The 16,856-nt window shown below is 43.3% G+C and overlaps 2 protein-coding genes across 2 annotated transcripts in view; one reads left to right on the forward strand and one right to left on the reverse strand.

The window, feature by feature from the left end:
- Positions 1-16,856, reverse strand: part of LOC109203633 (tripartite motif-containing protein 16-like) — a 536,611-nt gene that overhangs the window by 427,405 nt on the left and 92,350 nt on the right. The gene's annotated exons all lie outside the window — the stretch shown is intronic.
- LOC109203634 (tripartite motif-containing protein 16-like) lies at positions 2,964-4,725 on the forward strand. Its single transcript, XM_019363266.2, has one exon. It carries the CDS (start codon positions 3,029-3,031, stop codon positions 4,697-4,699), a length of 1,671 nt encoding a protein of 556 aa, XP_019218811.1. The 5' UTR covers positions 2,964-3,028; the 3' UTR covers positions 4,700-4,725.

A 16,856-nucleotide genomic window follows, 5' to 3' on the forward strand; every position in this document is an offset into this window, starting at 1 on the left:
TATTAAAGTAACTGAGGATAAAACACAGAAAAACATGAAGGAGATTTTCCTGGCCTGGCTTTTCATAGCAGATAACCTTAAAAATATTCTGCAGTGGCTCAAAGGGAACCAGAGCAAAAGTAGAGGTTTTATTAGAGACACAGCCGAGCATTTTGCATTTTTAAACTGCAAATTTTTAATTTGCAGTTTAAATGTGTTCAGTTTTGAGCAGCAGAAATGAGGCTTTCTTGTCGGAAGTAAAAAACAAGCAAACAAACAAACAAAAAAAAAACAGTGGCCGTCAGCGCTGTGAACAACGGTGACTGGTAGGTAATAAGCAAGCGAATAATGCAGAAAACAGAGATTTTTAGATGGGAAACTGAGAGAGAGAGCTCTGCATAAAGTTTGATTTTATCGTGGTGGAAACAAAATAGCAAAAGTAAGAGGGAACTCATGATGACATTTATCAAATGTGAAGCATAGTTTGGATCTTCTTTTGCTGCTGATTCAGTCAATATTGTTTGGAGAGAGACAAAACCTGCAGCTCAGAATGTGGCGCAAAAAAGAGGTAAACACAAAGAGTGGACCCAACGCATCAGAATCAGTGAGCTGTCGGCTTTCAGCCACAACGGCATGTCCGTGTCCGTGCCATCGAGTGAGAATCTCACTGATTCTGATGCGTTGGCGGGTCCACTCTTTGTGTTTACGTCTTTGTGCAGAACCCGTGTACCTGCTCTTATTTACTGTTTTAGCTGTTTGGTGGTTGTTGAAATTTTGTGAGGTTTAACCGGAGATTCTGGCATTTCGGGCAAAATAAATTTATATTTAAAATCGATTCAGGATTTTAATCAATCAACGTTATCCAAGCTAGAATCGATCGATAATCAGAACCCACCTCTATATAAAACATAAAGAGATTATTGAAGTAAATTGTTAAGTCAAATTGTTGAATGTTGTCAGTGTGTTTCTTAAATTTTTAAAGTCTTAGTTCAAACTATAAGATCAAAGACATTCCTTTGTCTGACCACCTCTCCAGGCAATTTGGTGCTGGGGGAGGCTGACGTGGGTTTTATTGTAGATACATCCTATCTGAAGGTTTGTTTGATGTTTGGTAAGCTTCCTGCCCTTTTATGGCTTCACTGTGTTGTGTATGGTGAACCAATACAGGAATTGAACCATATATTGGGTGTGGGGGAGACTACTCTCTTAATGACCAAGGATGTTCTTAAAAAGAGTTGTGATCAGGAAGACACACACACACACACACACCTACACACACACACACACATTCTCGCACACGTGCTTACACATGCACACACATACACACACAGTGTCTTGTCTTTGTAACCAAGGGGGGTTTTACGGTGGGAGGTGCTTGTGTAAACTATTGTGTGTGTTGCAACAGTGTTTTCAATAAAAGGCAACGAACGGAGGCCTAAGTCAGGGTCATTTGGTGGTAGGATTCGAAGTGCATTCCTGAGACACCGACTGGGGCCTTCCTTGTGCAAGTAAAATCGATCGATCGCTGACTGTCTTGTTCTCTTCATAAGGAATAAGTCTCTAAACTAGCGGGGCCTGTGGAAAGACAGACTCAACAGAATTAAAAGTTTAATCCTCAAAACATCCTAAATGAAATGGCACCAATAATCTCCTCCTGTATTTAGTGATGGTGAATGTTTGGTTGTCATTGGGTGAGAGATACAATCTGAATCAGTCTGAACAAGAATTTAGTTTCAGTTCACTTATTTAAACCAAACAAGCAAAAATCCAAATGACACAAATCGACTAACAGGGAACAGAAACTGTGGGAGCAGGTCTTTTGTCCTTGGTCTGTTCATCATGTGGCTTTAGGTTTGTTACTAAATTCTGAGTGTTGAAGAGAGCTGTTCACACCGCAGCTGGTTTAATAAAGAAACACTTGCTGTCCAGCGACTAACAGGTTTTTTTTCACATAGTTTTTATTTAATGCAACAGATTAAAGATTAAGATTAAAGAGCAGAACTTACCATGATATGAACAACTTTGGTTCGTGTTCATGTAGGTAACAGCACCGGAAAACCAGAAAACAAAACAAAACCAAAAAAATGTGTGTGACACACTTCAGTTGGTGTGATGGACAATTAAAACTTAGTTTCACTGTTTCTAACTTAAATAAAAACCTGCTGTGAGTTTATTTTCTGTACTTTCAGGTCAGTTATGAATATTAACTGACTGCACTGTGACGGTGTTTGTCAGGGCTGAAAAAGTTACAGCAGCTCTTTTGTCTTATTATGAAAGCAAACACTTCCTCTTTTAGATAGTTGGATTGACTTGTAAAAACATGACTGCTGATAATAAAATTAATAATATTGAGTCCATGTGGTAAAATGAAGGATTAAAGCACTCCTTAATCCCACATGATGAACAATCATTCCCACTCTACAGATGCTTTTACTTTACTTTCAATCATATCAGTGGGTTCCACTGTTGATGTTTTTTATGATTTGATTTCACCAAATGTTTAAATGACTTTCATTTATGATTCTTTAAACATTTCTCCAAGTCTATTTCTTCCTAAGAGATGGTGGTTAATTGAATAATTGGAGATTTTGTATCGGAATTTCAGGAGAGGGACCACACCTCCAAACACGTTCTTTACAGTTCTCATCTATATAGGTTCTCCCAGTTCTGCAAGCTGTCATTCTTGTTTACGTGCCCCACACTCCCTCCTCTTTTCAATTCTTTAACTTCTTCAATTCTATTTAGTACATGGGGATCTGCCAGGCCCAGGCGCCGTCGGCAGTCCCTTCAAGGCCTTCCACAAATTGCAGCTCAATTCATGTCCAAGAATCACCTTTACCTACTAAAACGCTGTCAAACTTAAAATGAGGACGTGGGCCCAGCTAGTGAACGAAGGGTTGGACACATTTTCTTTTTCAAACCACTCAGTGAACTTCTCCCTCTTTCACCTTAAACACAGCAGATCCAGTTTGTTCACATATTTTCTAGGAACAGGTTCACTTGTATTTAAGAGAAGAGTTTCGTACAGTCATTCATATGGAGAGGAGAAATGGCACAGGAAGGAGTTCAGCTGGACCGAGAAACCTTTTCTTCTTCCATCTGTTTGGATCTACTGAAGGATCCGGTGACTACAACCTGTGGACACAGCTACTGCAGGAACTGTATTAAAAGTTTCTGGGATGAAGAGGACAGGAAGGGAATCCACAGCTGCCCTCAGTGCAGGAAGACTTTCACACCGAGGCCTGTCCTGGAGAAAAACATCATGTTAGCAGCTTTAGTGGAGCAGCTGAAGAAGACTGGACTCCAAGCTGCTCCAGCTGATCACTGCTATGCTGGACCTGAAGATGTGGCCTGTGATGTCTGCACTGGGAGGAAGCTGAAAGCCATCAAGTCCTGTTTAGTCTGTCTGGCCTCTTACTGTGAGAAACACCTCCAACCTCACTGTGATGCAGCTCCATTAAAGAAACACAAGCTGGTGGCCCCCTCCAAGAAGCTCCAGGAGAACATCTGCTCTCGTCATGATGAGGTGATGAAGATTTTCTGTCGTACTGATCAGCAGAGTATCTGTTATCTCTGCACAGTGGATGAACATAAAGGCCATGAAACAGTCCCAGCTGCAGCAGAAAGGACTGAGAAGCAGAAGGAGCTCGAGGTGAGACGACTAAACATCCAGCAGAGAATCCAGGAGCGAGAGAAAGATGTGAAGCTGCTTCAACAGGAGGTGGAGGCCATCAATGGCTCTGCTGATAAAGCAGTGGAGGACAGTGAGAAGATGTTCACTGAGCTGATCCGTCTCATCCAGAAAAGAAGCTCTGATGTGAAGCAGCAGGTCAGATCCCAGCAGGAAACTGAAGTGAGTCGAGTCAAAGAGCTTCAGGAGAAGCTGGAGCAGGAGATCGCTGAGCTGAAGAGGAAAGACGGCGAGCTGGAGCAGCTCTCACACACAGAGGATCACAACCAGTTTCTACACAACTACCCCTCACTGTCAGCACTCAGTGAGTCTACACACTCATCCAGCATCAATATTCGTCCTCTGAGCTACTTTGAGGATGTGACAGCAGCTGTGTCAGAGACCAGAGATAAACTACAGGACATTCTGAGAGAGGAATGGACAAACATCTCACTGACAGTCACTGAAGAGGATGTTTTACTGTCACCACCAGAGCCAAAGACCAGAGCTGGATTCTTAAAATATTCACATGAAATCACACTGGATCCAAACACAGCAAACACACATTTGTTATTATCTGATGGGAACAGAAAAACAACAAGAATGAATCAATCACAGTCTTATTCTTTTCATCCAGACAGATTCACTGATTTTTCTCAGGTCCTGAGTAGAGAGAGTCTGACTGGACGTTGTTACTGGGAGGTGGAGTGGAGAGGGGCAGTTTGTGTAGCAGTCACATACAAGAATATCAGCAGAGCAGGGAGAGTGAATGAATGTTTATTTGGATACAATGACAAATCTTGGATATTACATTGTGACACAAACAGTTATAAATTTCGGCACAACAAAGTCCAAACTGTCCTCTCAGGTCCTCTGTCCTCCAGAGTAGGAGTGTACCTGGATCACAGAGCAGGTATTCTGTCTTTCTACAGCGTCTCTGAAACCATGACTCTCCTCCACAGAGTCCAGACCACATTCACTCAGCCGCTCTATGCTGGACTTTATCTTTATGGAGATGGAGTCACTGCAGAGTTGATTAAAGTCAAATAGAGAAGACAGGTTCATGTTGATCCCTGACCATTTTATCTACTTGTGTAAACTGTACTTACATTTATATACCTTACATCAATATAAATCTGAATTTGTTCTTATGGCTGATAATCATGTGAGTTTAAATGATACTACTCTTCATATTCAGCATGTTTGAAATCTTTCATCAGTCTGGTTAGTGGTTTTATTCTGTAGTTGCTGTAGTGGGTTGTCAAATGCAAAAATATATTGGAGCTGCAGTGATTCATCAGTTAGTCAATGAATAGAGAATTGATTGTTTTATTATTATTTTAGTCATATTTAAAGCTGGTTCCAGTTTCTGAAATGTGAAGATTGTTGATTTTATATGTAAAGTATTTTTATTCTATCATTGAACCTTTTAACAGTTTTCTCATAGTAGTTTTGGGGAATTTTCAATTAGATTTACAGCGTCAGAATAACTTTGTGATGTCAGATTAGAAAGTCTGTGTCCAACCCTGGTGTTTGATCAGATGTTTGATTTCTGCAGGGTTGGATTTTTTATATGAATGTTGAATTTGTTTTTTGGAATTGAGTTAGATTTTTACTGATCGATGATTTGTTGTATAAAGTGGATCTACAAACTTTGTACATCTTTGTTATTATGATTAAATGTAAAACAAATATATTGGCCACTTTTTGTGTGGCAGGAATTTCTCTGTCCTGCATGCAAATTTTTCCAGTAAAGTATTGAACCCCCCCAAAAACCTTGTTTGTGTTTTGTGATTTAAAAAACACAACCCAGGTTTCCCAGGTAGGTAGAGAGGTCTGTGTTCACAACACTAATGCGTGGAAATAGAGTGGATAGTGTGTATTGGGAGCTGATAACAAGCTTAGACAGCCAGGAAATGTGCTGGTTAATTCTGTCTGTGATGGAGTGTGGTTTGTTGCTCGGCTGCAGGGAAGGGGTGGAGCAGTGGGTTCAGGGTGTGGTGTCAGGGGAAGGTGGTTGTCACAGCCAGCAAGCATCATCTGAGCATACCTTCCCTATTTTAGTAGCTGCTGGGGCTGGAGGAGGAGAGAAGTGAGCTGAGGGTGAAGCAGCTGGACAAGCGGTGCAGAGTCATGGGAAGTGTGAAAACCCAACTGTGGTAGTGCTAGCAGAGCGCTATTTTTCAACAAACAGACAGTTGAAGCTGTCTTCAGCTTACCGCATCTTATATCAGTTGCACGGAAGTAGCTGTCTATGTAAGTAATCTGGGCGCTACAGCTTAAAGCAGCTGTGCGCACTCCCTCGGATGGCAATCACTTTGTGGCACAACACCTGGAACTAGGGGGCAAAACAATCGCACTGAGGAAAAATAAAGTTGTGGTAAATCAATCACATGACCACTTCAAGATGTCAAAACAAGGTGATATATACCAGTTTTTAAATTGTGTTGATAGGCCACGTAAAACCAGATTCATGATAAACAATATAGGCATGTTTTTACCTGAATAGTTTCGTCACTTTTACTGTCTAAGGAAAGCGCTAGCAAGCACTCTCTGCTTATGAGCAATACATAAAAAAACTGTGGAATGCACTTCATCCACGTAAACACACACCCACACACACACAGTTCGTGATTGCCAGCTGTCACATTTATTTAGAAAATTTATTCGTTTTTGACAGTCTGCCGTCTGGACAGCTCTCGTCCCAGCTGATCCCAGCTTCCCCTCCGCTCCTCTCCCGTCTCACTAAAAAGGGGAAGGAAACCATCATCAGCGCAAACTCCATCAGCTGTGTTTCACCTGCCTCTCCCGCACCGCCCCATTGAGCTCACTGCACCACTCCTCCCCTGCAGCCGCGCCCGGGACCACACCTCCGCCACACACCCCCACCGCCCGACTGAGGAGCCTACCCCCCCCGGCGAGCGAGAGAGGAAATCGGCCACAGCCATCTGCGCCCCCGGCCTATGGACCACCTTGAACTTAAAGGGCTGTAAAGCCAGATACCACCGGGTGATCCGGGTGTTGGCATCCTTCATGTGGTGGAGCCACTGCAGCGGGGCATGGTCCGAGCAGAGGGTGAATAGGCGCCCCAGGAGGTAGTAGCAAAGTCGCAAAGTCGACCGCCAACCGGATAGCCGAGCACTCCTTCTCCACGGTGCTGTACCATCTTTCACGCTCTGTCAGCTTCCGGCTGATGTAAAGAACGGGACGGTCGGCCCCCCTTACCTGCTGGGACAAAACGACCCCCAGCCCTCTGTTCGAGGCATCAGTCTGCAGAACAAAAGGGAGGGAAAAGTCAGGAGTGTGAAGCAGCGGCTCCCCGCAGTGAGATTTTTTTACCTGCACAAATGCCGCCTGGCACGGCCCCGTCCACTGAACGGAGCACCCGTCCGGGTGAGATCGGTCAAAGGGCTGGTCAACTCCGGCAGGAAATGGTGGTAGTAGCCTGCCAGCCCCAGAAACCGTCTCATCTCCTTTTTAGTCTTGGGGCGCGGGCAGGATGCGATAGCTGCCGTCTTCTCCACCTGTGGGCGCACCTGCCCGCCCCCCAAGTGGTACCCCAGATACTGTACCTCCCTCCGTCCAACCACACACTTCTTCGGGTTGGCTGTGAGCCCCGCCCTCCTCAGGGACTCCAGGACCGCGGCCAGCTGCTGCACATGCTCCGCCCAGGTGTCGCTGTGGATGATCACGTCATCCAGGTAAGCGGCAGCATATGCAGCGTGCGGACGCAGCACCGGGTCCATGAGGCGCTGAAAGGCGGCATGGGCTCCGAACAAGCCTTACCAGAAGCGTAACGAATTGGTACAAACCGTAAGGAGTGGAGAAGGCCATTTTTTCCTTGGACTCGGCAGACAAGGGAATCTGCCAGTAGCCCTTGGTCAAATCCAGTGTTGTGATAAAACGGGTCATGCCCAACCGATCCAGGAGCTCGTCGACCCGGGGCATGGGATAAGCATCAAAGGGTGACACTTCATTCACCTTGCGATAGTTGACACAGAACTGTATAGACCAGAGGTGGGCAATCTCAGTCCACGAGGGCCAGTGTCCCTGCAGGTTTTAGATCTCACCTTGGGTCAACACACCTGAATCACATTAGTTCATTACCAGGCCTCTGGAGAACTTCAGGACATGTTGAGGAGCTAATTTAGCCATTTAAATCAGCTGTGTTTGTTCGAGGACACATCTAAAACCTGCAGGGACACCGACCCTCGTGGACTGAGATTGCCTCTGGTATAGACCCTTCCTTCTTCACCACAAGAACTATGGGGCTACACCACACGCTGTGTGACTCTTCTATCACTCCCATTTTCAGCATTTCCACCAATTCTTTCTGAACAATTTGCCGTTTATGCTCAGGAAGCCTGTAGGGCTGTGAACGCACCGTCGCACCAGGCTCGTTTTCAAAATGATGCTCAATGAGAGACGTTCAGCTGGGAAAGGGGGAGAACACATCTGCAAATCGCTGTTGTAACGCGACAAAGTCCGCTCTCTGGGCAAGTGTGAGATGGTCATCACAAGGGAGCGAATTGTACTGCTGGAAATGGTTTATTTTGATGCATATGCTGTTTTCTTTGCAAATTTGCATCATAGGATTGTTTTTCGTTTTTCCTGCAGTATATAAAATTGGTATATCTCAAAAATAAAACTATGAAGAGACTCAAAATAAATTTCCTGTTGTTGTAAACTATTTTTTGCAACTTTTTTGTATTTAAAGTTTTGAGAGATAAGCCTCTTAAATTTCTCCAAGTAGAAATATATGTAAAAAAACTAAAAACGATTTTCAATTTTTTTGTAGTTTATTGCACTTTTTTGCAATGAAGGTAGTTACTATGGACTTAATGCATACATATTATTAAAATATGGGCTATATCAGTTGTATTGATGTATAGCAACTTGAAATGCTCCCAAAAATGGCACTACAGCATGTAAAAATATAAAGTAAGCTCTGGTGGACTTGGTTCTATGGTAGGTCTTAAAGGGTTAAATAAACATGTTTGTGGTTGTTACAGTAAAAAATATAACTTTTTTTTACTCAGATTTTACATTTTTGTCTGATTTTAGATCAATTGTGTTAATACAGTATGTCAAAATGAAAACATAACTGTAAATTCAGACATGTGAGGTTGTGCTGAAAAGGATGATACCAAACGAGGCAAAGTAAATAGCTTAAAGGTGAAATGTAGAGGGAAAATCAAAAGTAATTAAAAATGGCCAATTATACCCTGGACCGCAGAGGGTTAAACATTTTTTTTCAGTAATGCAATAGTTACTTTTCAAGTAATTAATTACTTTTAGAATATTTTAACTCAGTTACTAACTACTTTTTTGAAAAAGTAACTAGTAACTATAATTATCTTTCTCAAAGTAACTTGCCCAACACTGCTCATTGCTTACCAGTGTTGGGTAAGTTACTTTAAATTAGTAACTTAGTTACATTACTAGTTACTTCTCTAAAAAAAGTAACTCAGTTACTTCAAGTTACTCGTTACTTTCAAAGTAACTAGTTACTAGGGAAAGTAACTTTGGTTTTACTCAGAATTCTCTTGTTAATGTGTTGCTTCCGTAACTGGATACCCAGCAAGATTGCCAGTCTTCTAGCTTGCTTACTTGGCACAAGTGCGCTGTGCCACCTACCAATAGAAAGGAAAAAATAATGTGCACATTTCCACGAGAGAAATCCCACGCCTGGACCGTCGTTGACCGCCGCCATGATTCTAGCCTGCTTTTTACATCCAACACAAAAACTGCAGTCGTGGTGCTTTTGATTGTACTCAGAACTTGGAAATTCTGCCTTCTGAATAGGAAGATGTAGGTAACACCAGACTGCAGATGAGCTGCATACAGAGCTGGACTGGGACAAAAACAATCGTCCCGGGCATTTTGACTAGAGACCGGCCCACCATTATAGGAAAAATCATAAAGCCTTTGAATGAAAATAAACACTGTTGTGACAGTGATGTACACTGTTCTGATGGTATATATGTATCAGTCTATCAATTGTTTGTTGTAAGACTCAGATAATTATTTTTTTAAAAGCGAGACATTTTAAATGAGAATAATAAAGAAAAGTATTTCCTTGTCCCCCCCTTTCCCTGTTAATGCCCTACCTGGCCCCCTGGCAAAACTTTGCTAGACCCGCCCCTGCACAGTTACCAGCTGTCAGCTACATAGAAAAGGATCCTGGTGTTATTTGTCTCTCAGAAACAGCTCATAACTTCCCTTCAACTCATCCATGTCACCTAAAAGGTAAACCTGTTTCTCCATCACCTGTTCAGCTCTGATGATTCAGTAAGGACATCTCCTGGTTTCATCTGCATGTTTCCCTCTCACCAGATAACCAAACCGATATCATGACCAGCAGCTTTACAGCTGTGGCTTCAGCAAACATCAGCTGATACTAGAAATTAATATTAAATAAATTCTAACAACAGCTGATCAAGCTTAAACGTGCTGCTGTTGTTTAACGCGACATCCGCTGGTTCCCTCTTTCTGGCGCAAAGTGGGCGATAAATAAACAAGAGAGAAAAGCCGATCAGCTGATCATTGATCAGTTTCGTGATTGAAGTAGAAACAGGAGAGGAGAGAATGAGAGAAGAAGAGGCAGCTGTGCAGCTTCAGCTTTGTGTCTTTTTCATTGTAGCTGAAGTCCGGGACAAACTGTGTTCCTTTTCACCTCAGTACGAAACGCGTAATATTTTCTCTGAATACCAGACGATTCTGTTTTTTACGGGACGGTTGGTTGGCAACTCTAATAATTAACCGTATGAACAAAATAAAGTTCAACATCAGTAACATAGCACCCACCCAGCTGTATACAGTAGAAACTCCGTCATGCTAGCTAGCACGCAGTACGAAAATGTCAGCATGCCGAAAATAAACTCCACCTAAACTTGGTTTATATCTGACCCAGATAGACTGCAGGAAATAACTTCTTACCTGAAGTTCAGTTCACCTGACACGCGGATCGGCGGCCGCTTCGGGTCTCTCCTCTTGCCTCCCTTTTCCTTCATCCACCTGCTGGCTTCCACCACTTGCTAATGTTATTGAATCTGTGGAAGCTCCACGATAGCCACCACACGAAGTAACGAGTAACGAGCCTATCTAAATCCCAGTAACGAGTAACGCGTTCCTGGTTTTGGCATAATAACTAGTTACCGTGCTCGTTACCACAATAATAACGTAGTTACTGTAACGCGTTACTTAATAACGCGTTAGTCCCAACACTGTTGCTTACTATTACTGAAGGTTGCTCGCCATACCAATACCAACTAGACTTTTAAATCTTAATATAAACTGAGTAACAGTAGGGTGGACATTAGGTAAGGCTGCACTTTTTGCAGCGATCTCACATAGAAAACTATTCCGCACGTATATAAAACAGGTCCGCGTGTCATGTCTGTGTGTAGGCAGGCAGTAAGAGAGGACCCAAAATGCAGGACTCACTGAGGCAGAGGTAACTCAAAACACACAGCTTTATTGCTGGTAAGAAGCAGAACAGAAAAACACTAACTAAACTGGGAGAACAGAATAACTAGGCAGGCAGGCAGGCAGGCAGGCAGGCTGGCAGGCTGGCAGGCTGGCAGGCTAACGGAACACACAGAGGAAGCGAGGGTGAACAGACGTTAACGACGTGACACTGACACAAAGACACACTGGGCTTAAATACACTGAGGGAGTCATCAAGGAATTAGAGACAGAAGGGGAACACAGCTGGGAGGAATAAGACCTAACGCGACAGGGAGAGCAAAGCTGGAACACTGACATCAGACAGGAACATGAACCTTCAAAGTAAAACAGGAAACAAAACACACTTAACTAAGACACGGACTAGACAGAGAGAGGCAGGCTTGACGCTGAACTAAACCGGCAATAATAACAAAATACAACCCGAACCTTAGTCATAATGCAGAAATATACCAGAATAACTGAAACACAGATCCATAATAAAAATCAAAGCACCAGAGAAACATAAAGAACAATCATTCAAAACCAAAACATAAGGAACTCAAATGCTGGGTCGATCCGACCCAGGACCGTGACACCGCGTCTTTGAACCGTAGTAAAGGGACCTCTGGCTAATACGTCGGGTTCCGTGTCGGGCTCGTAGCCAAGAACTATCTTTACTATCTGGAAGCAGAATATGAGTGATCATCAGTATATAAAGAGATAAAGAGAGAAGGTCCTAAATTCTCTCTCTGTGTGTTAGTGAGCTTACAGTATGTTTATGATTTCAACTTTGGCAGTACTGTTTTTTTTTTTTTTTTTAAATAATAACAGTAAAGATCATTATTTTTGTCAGAGTATTTTATAATGTTGTCAAATTTATTTATTTATTTTTTTCTTTATATAAAGGTTCCTGACAAAGTCACAAGGCCTGGATGGAGTGAACACGAATAAAGTGTACCTTTATATATTCAGGAAATTTAAATGCAATATTAAATGTGGCTTCATTGAAGATTATATAAAGAGGAATGTGAAAAATTATTTGGTGATGAATGCAAAACACAAAAACTAAATAAATAAATAATTAAATAAATATATAAAATAATGTACAGTTAATTTGCTATCAATTAGCCTTCTGAAAAAAAAACTTTAATCAAGCATCATAGGTTTGTAATGAAACAAAATAAAATGTTTTTATTTTGCAGAGTCATAACTGGAACCAACAGTCCACATTTCCGTGACTCAGCAAGTGGACCGTGGCTCAGTAAAAAAATAATGCAGCCAAATACGAGTTTTGCCAAATCAATCTCAGTCTGTAATCATACCAAACCAATACAGTTAAAAATCATACACATCATATCGCAGACATCAATATAATCCTAAACTTTAACCCATGTGGCTCAAATGCAAGACAGAAATTGGTACCCTAAGTCGAAGCTTCTGGTCATGTTTGAAATTGCAAGAATATATCTACTGTGTTATCTGAGATGGAGAAGATTTTGAGTTGTGAATTGGAGATGTAACGCTGTGTCTCTCATATTGGGCCTCCCCAGCTGGCGGTTAATATTTAGTAATAGTAGGAGGCTGTATTGTATTCTCACCTATGCAGCGAGGAAGAATATTTTATGGTCCAGTAACCATCATGGTTGTCACGGCTGTGGGGGCAGACGTGTAATGAGTGTGCGACAGGATCCAGACGCAGGCACTGGTTTGTAAGTGAGCGAGCTTTTATTAACACAGGTGGGACAAACAGAAATACGGCGAGCAAAGCAAAACCTAAGGCGACCTAAACTGGGAACGACTAACAAAACGAGCCTGAATGGATGACTCTGGGAGAAACACGCAGGGAAGAAACACAGAGAGACTCGGGGAGAAAACACAGACGGTGTCATGGTTCTCAAGATCTGGAGAGGTCATGGTGTGTGTATTTTTTGTCTTAGCCTCTCCCACCAGGGAGGAACTGGACCTTGAATCCCCGCCTCTGAACCCGCCCTGATCACGCACCTGTGGCTCATTCACACTGATCCTGGCAGACTACTTAAGATGGCAAGAGAGGCTGCTTCCTCGCTGGATCGTCACACTACCTAGCGTCAGTGTAGCCTAGCCTATGAAAGTGTTCCTTGTGATCTCCTAGAGTTTCCTCCTGACATTGTTTTTCCTCTGTGTAGAGGCCTTCTAGACTCCCTGCCCGTCTTCCCTGCCGTCTGGATTTCTGTGGATGTGTGTGAGTGAGCGTGAGCTATTTGGAGAGAGTTACGGATCAAGTTGAAGAGGAGCGTGTGTGTACCCCTGTCTTGGACCTTCCCTTCGGACCCCGCTCTACTCCCTGGAGCCCCGTGTTATCTGTTCCACTGTATATATGTATATATTCTCACTTGGTGTCACATTGTGAATAAACCCTCACCTTCTCCCTAAACTTCAGAATCCGGCGAGTGAGTCCTCTGCCTATTAATCTGTGACAGACGGACTAGCAACTAACATGAGTGAACACAGGCTATAAATACACAGAAGGGAACGAGGCAACTACACACAGGAGGGAGGCACAGCTGATTGTGATCAACAAGACGAGACAGGGGAAATGCAAACTGAACACACTGGCATAGGACAAACTTTCACAATAAAACAGGAAACTCAAAACACATGCGAAGACACAGACGCGGGCTTTACACAGAAACCTAGCTACACTAGGGGGATACACAGGTAGGGGTGACACAGAACAGAGGGAGCACAGAATAAACAATGGGAGGTCAAATAACAAAACCTAAAAATCAGAACTCAGGAAATACCATGAAACTAGGGTGCTAGAAACACTAGGACAGAAAACCCAAAACACAAACAGTCAAACCATTATGAAATCAAAAGTGAAAGTACAAAAACTAAAAACACTGGGTCACCGACCCAGGACCATAACAACGGTGGCAGACATCCAAGCAAGGGTCTCTAGTATGAAGAATTGGACAGCACCAGGCCCCGACATGGTTCATGCCTACTGGCTGAAGAAGCTGACTGCACTCCACGAGCGTCTGGCAGTACAAATGAACTAGTTGCTAGTTGGCGAGAGACACCCGGAATGGCTAACTGAAGGCCGGATGGTCCTGATCCTCAAGGACCCCCAGAAGGGACCGCTCCCATCCAACTACCGACTGATAATGTACCTCAGTACCACATGGAAGCTCCTGTCAGGCATCCAGGCAGCAACCTCCTGTACATGGATGACATCAAGCTGTATGCCAAGAGTGAACAAGACATTGATTCACTTATCCACACCACCAGGATATACAGCAATGACATTGGGATGTCATTCGGACTGGAGAAGTATAGTCGAATGATAACAAAGAGATGGAAGGTAGTCAGAACTGAGATCAGGTACCCAGCTGGTATAATAAGTTGGCCAAAGGAGGAGATAGAAGCCACTGACTTAAAGACAAGAAAGCTCCTTACCATGCATGGAGGGTTTCACCCCAAGTCCAGCACCCTGAGGCTGTACGCTAAGCGGAAGGAAGGAGGCCGGGGACTGGTGAGTGTCAGCACCACAGTCCAGGATGAAACAAGGAACATCCAAGAATACATCACGAAGATGGCCCCAACTGACAGCGTGCTCAGGGAATACCTCAGGCAGCAGAAACCCAAGAAAGAGGAAGAAGGCGAGGAACCATCATGGAAGGACAGGCCCCTGCACGTATGTACCACCGGCAGATAGCGGATTGGCTGATACCCAGAAATCCTACCAGTAGCTGGAGAAAGCTGGACTGGAAGACAGAATAGAGGCACTAATCATGGCAGCACAGGAACAAGCACTGAGCACAAGAACCATAGAGGCTGGGGTCTATCACACCAGGCAAGACCCCAGGTGCAGGCTGTGTAAAGATGCCCCTGAGACAATCCAGCACATAACAGCAGGGTGCAAGATGCTAGCAAGCAGGGCATACATGGAACGTCATAACCAAGTGGCCGATATAGTGTACAGGAACGTCTGTGCCGAGTATGGCCTGGAAGTCCCGAGGTCAAAATGGCAGATGCCCCCAATTGTGGTGGAGAATGACCGAGCTAAGATCCTGTGGGACTTCCAGATACAGCGGATAAAATGGTGATGGCTAAACAATCGGAGCACTAGGTGCAGTGACTCCCAAGCTAGGCGAGTGGCTCCAGCAGATCCCGGGAACAACATCGGAGATCTCTGTCCAGAAGAGTGCAGTCCTAGGAACAGCTAAAATACTGCGCAGTACCCTCAAGCTCCCAGGCCTCTGGTAGAGGACCTGAGCTTGAAGGATTGACCGCCTGCAGGGGCAAGCGGGGAATTTTTCTTTTGTGTATATATATAAATATATACATGTCCAGGCTCAGCGAGGGGCGGCCATCTGCTGATTGCTCACCCTGAGCCTGGATCTGCCGGAGGTTTCTTCCTGTTAAAAGGGATACTTTGCTTTCCACTGTCGCCAAAGTGCTTGCTCATAGGTGGTCATATGATTGTTGGGTTTTTCCTCTGTATCTGTTATTGTACGATCTACTGTACAACATAAAGCGTCTTGAGGCGACTGCTGTTGCGATTTGGCGCTATATAAATAGAATAGAATTGAATATATATATATATATATATGCATACATACATACATAAGATTCTGGTTTCCTTCTCTGGTAAGGAATGTTCACTTCCTGTCATTTATGGGCTCAACTGTGCCTTGTATAGACTGTTAAAGGGGTTAAGCCATATACGGGGTGACGGGAGATGACCCTTTGGTGTTGTTAGATGTTGTTAAAATGCGTGTAACCAGGAAGTCACGTATACAAACACACATACACACGCATACATGCTCTCACATGCTCGCATGTGCATACATACACACAAACACAGTGCCTTAGTTTTTACTACACACCATATGGGTTTTACAATGGGGTGTTTCTGTAACTGTTTTCACTGAATAACAGGCTGCGAGGGCAGGCTGGAGTTGAAGTTGGCTGGGATCAGGTGAGGAACTTAAAGCTCTGGGATCCTGACTGGACTGGCTTCCTTCTCAAGTTAAAATGGACTGAGCTCTGAGTGTCTCTCTTTGTTCATAAGTCTCTGAGTTATAGAGGCCTGTGAGTGCAGACCTAACAATGTGGATTTATCCAGTCATTTTTAAACCGGAGCTCGGGACATATGGTCCTGGCAGGTCATGTGTTCACCTTCATGTGTTTAATAAACAGGTCAAAATGAGCCTCTGTCACCAAACAGAAACCTTTCAAGCTCAGCACTGCACGCTTATTTCACTTCGTACTACATTCTGATATTCATAATGATGTAAACTTTCCACTCTACAGAGAAAACAATGACACTGTTGCACAGAATAAATGAAACATATCAATGAAAATCTGAGAATGTTACCTGTAATGTCAGGTTCTGTGTAGTAAAAGTGAGTGAATGTATCCATGGGAGCTGATGTAATGACTGTGTTTTCCCAGCCACGTGGTGGAGTGTTTATTAACCCTTTAAGACCTACCATAGAACCAAGTCCGCCAGAACTTTTATTATATTTTTTACATGCTGTAGTGCCATTTTTGGGAGCATTTCAAGTTGCTATACATCAATACAACCATTATAGCCCAAATTTTAATAATATGTATACATTAAGTGCATAGTAATTACATAACGTTTTTGTTTTTTTAACATAGATTTCTAGTTAGAGAAATTTAAGAGGCTTATCCCTCAAAACTGTAAATACAAAAAAGTTGCACAAAATAGTTTCCCACCACAGGAAATTTATTTTGAGTGTCTTCATAG

Source organism: Oreochromis niloticus, linkage group LG3 (genome assembly GCF_001858045.2).
Source record: "Oreochromis niloticus isolate F11D_XX linkage group LG3, O_niloticus_UMD_NMBU, whole genome shotgun sequence".
NCBI lineage: Eukaryota > Metazoa > Chordata > Actinopteri > Cichliformes > Cichlidae > Oreochromis > Oreochromis niloticus.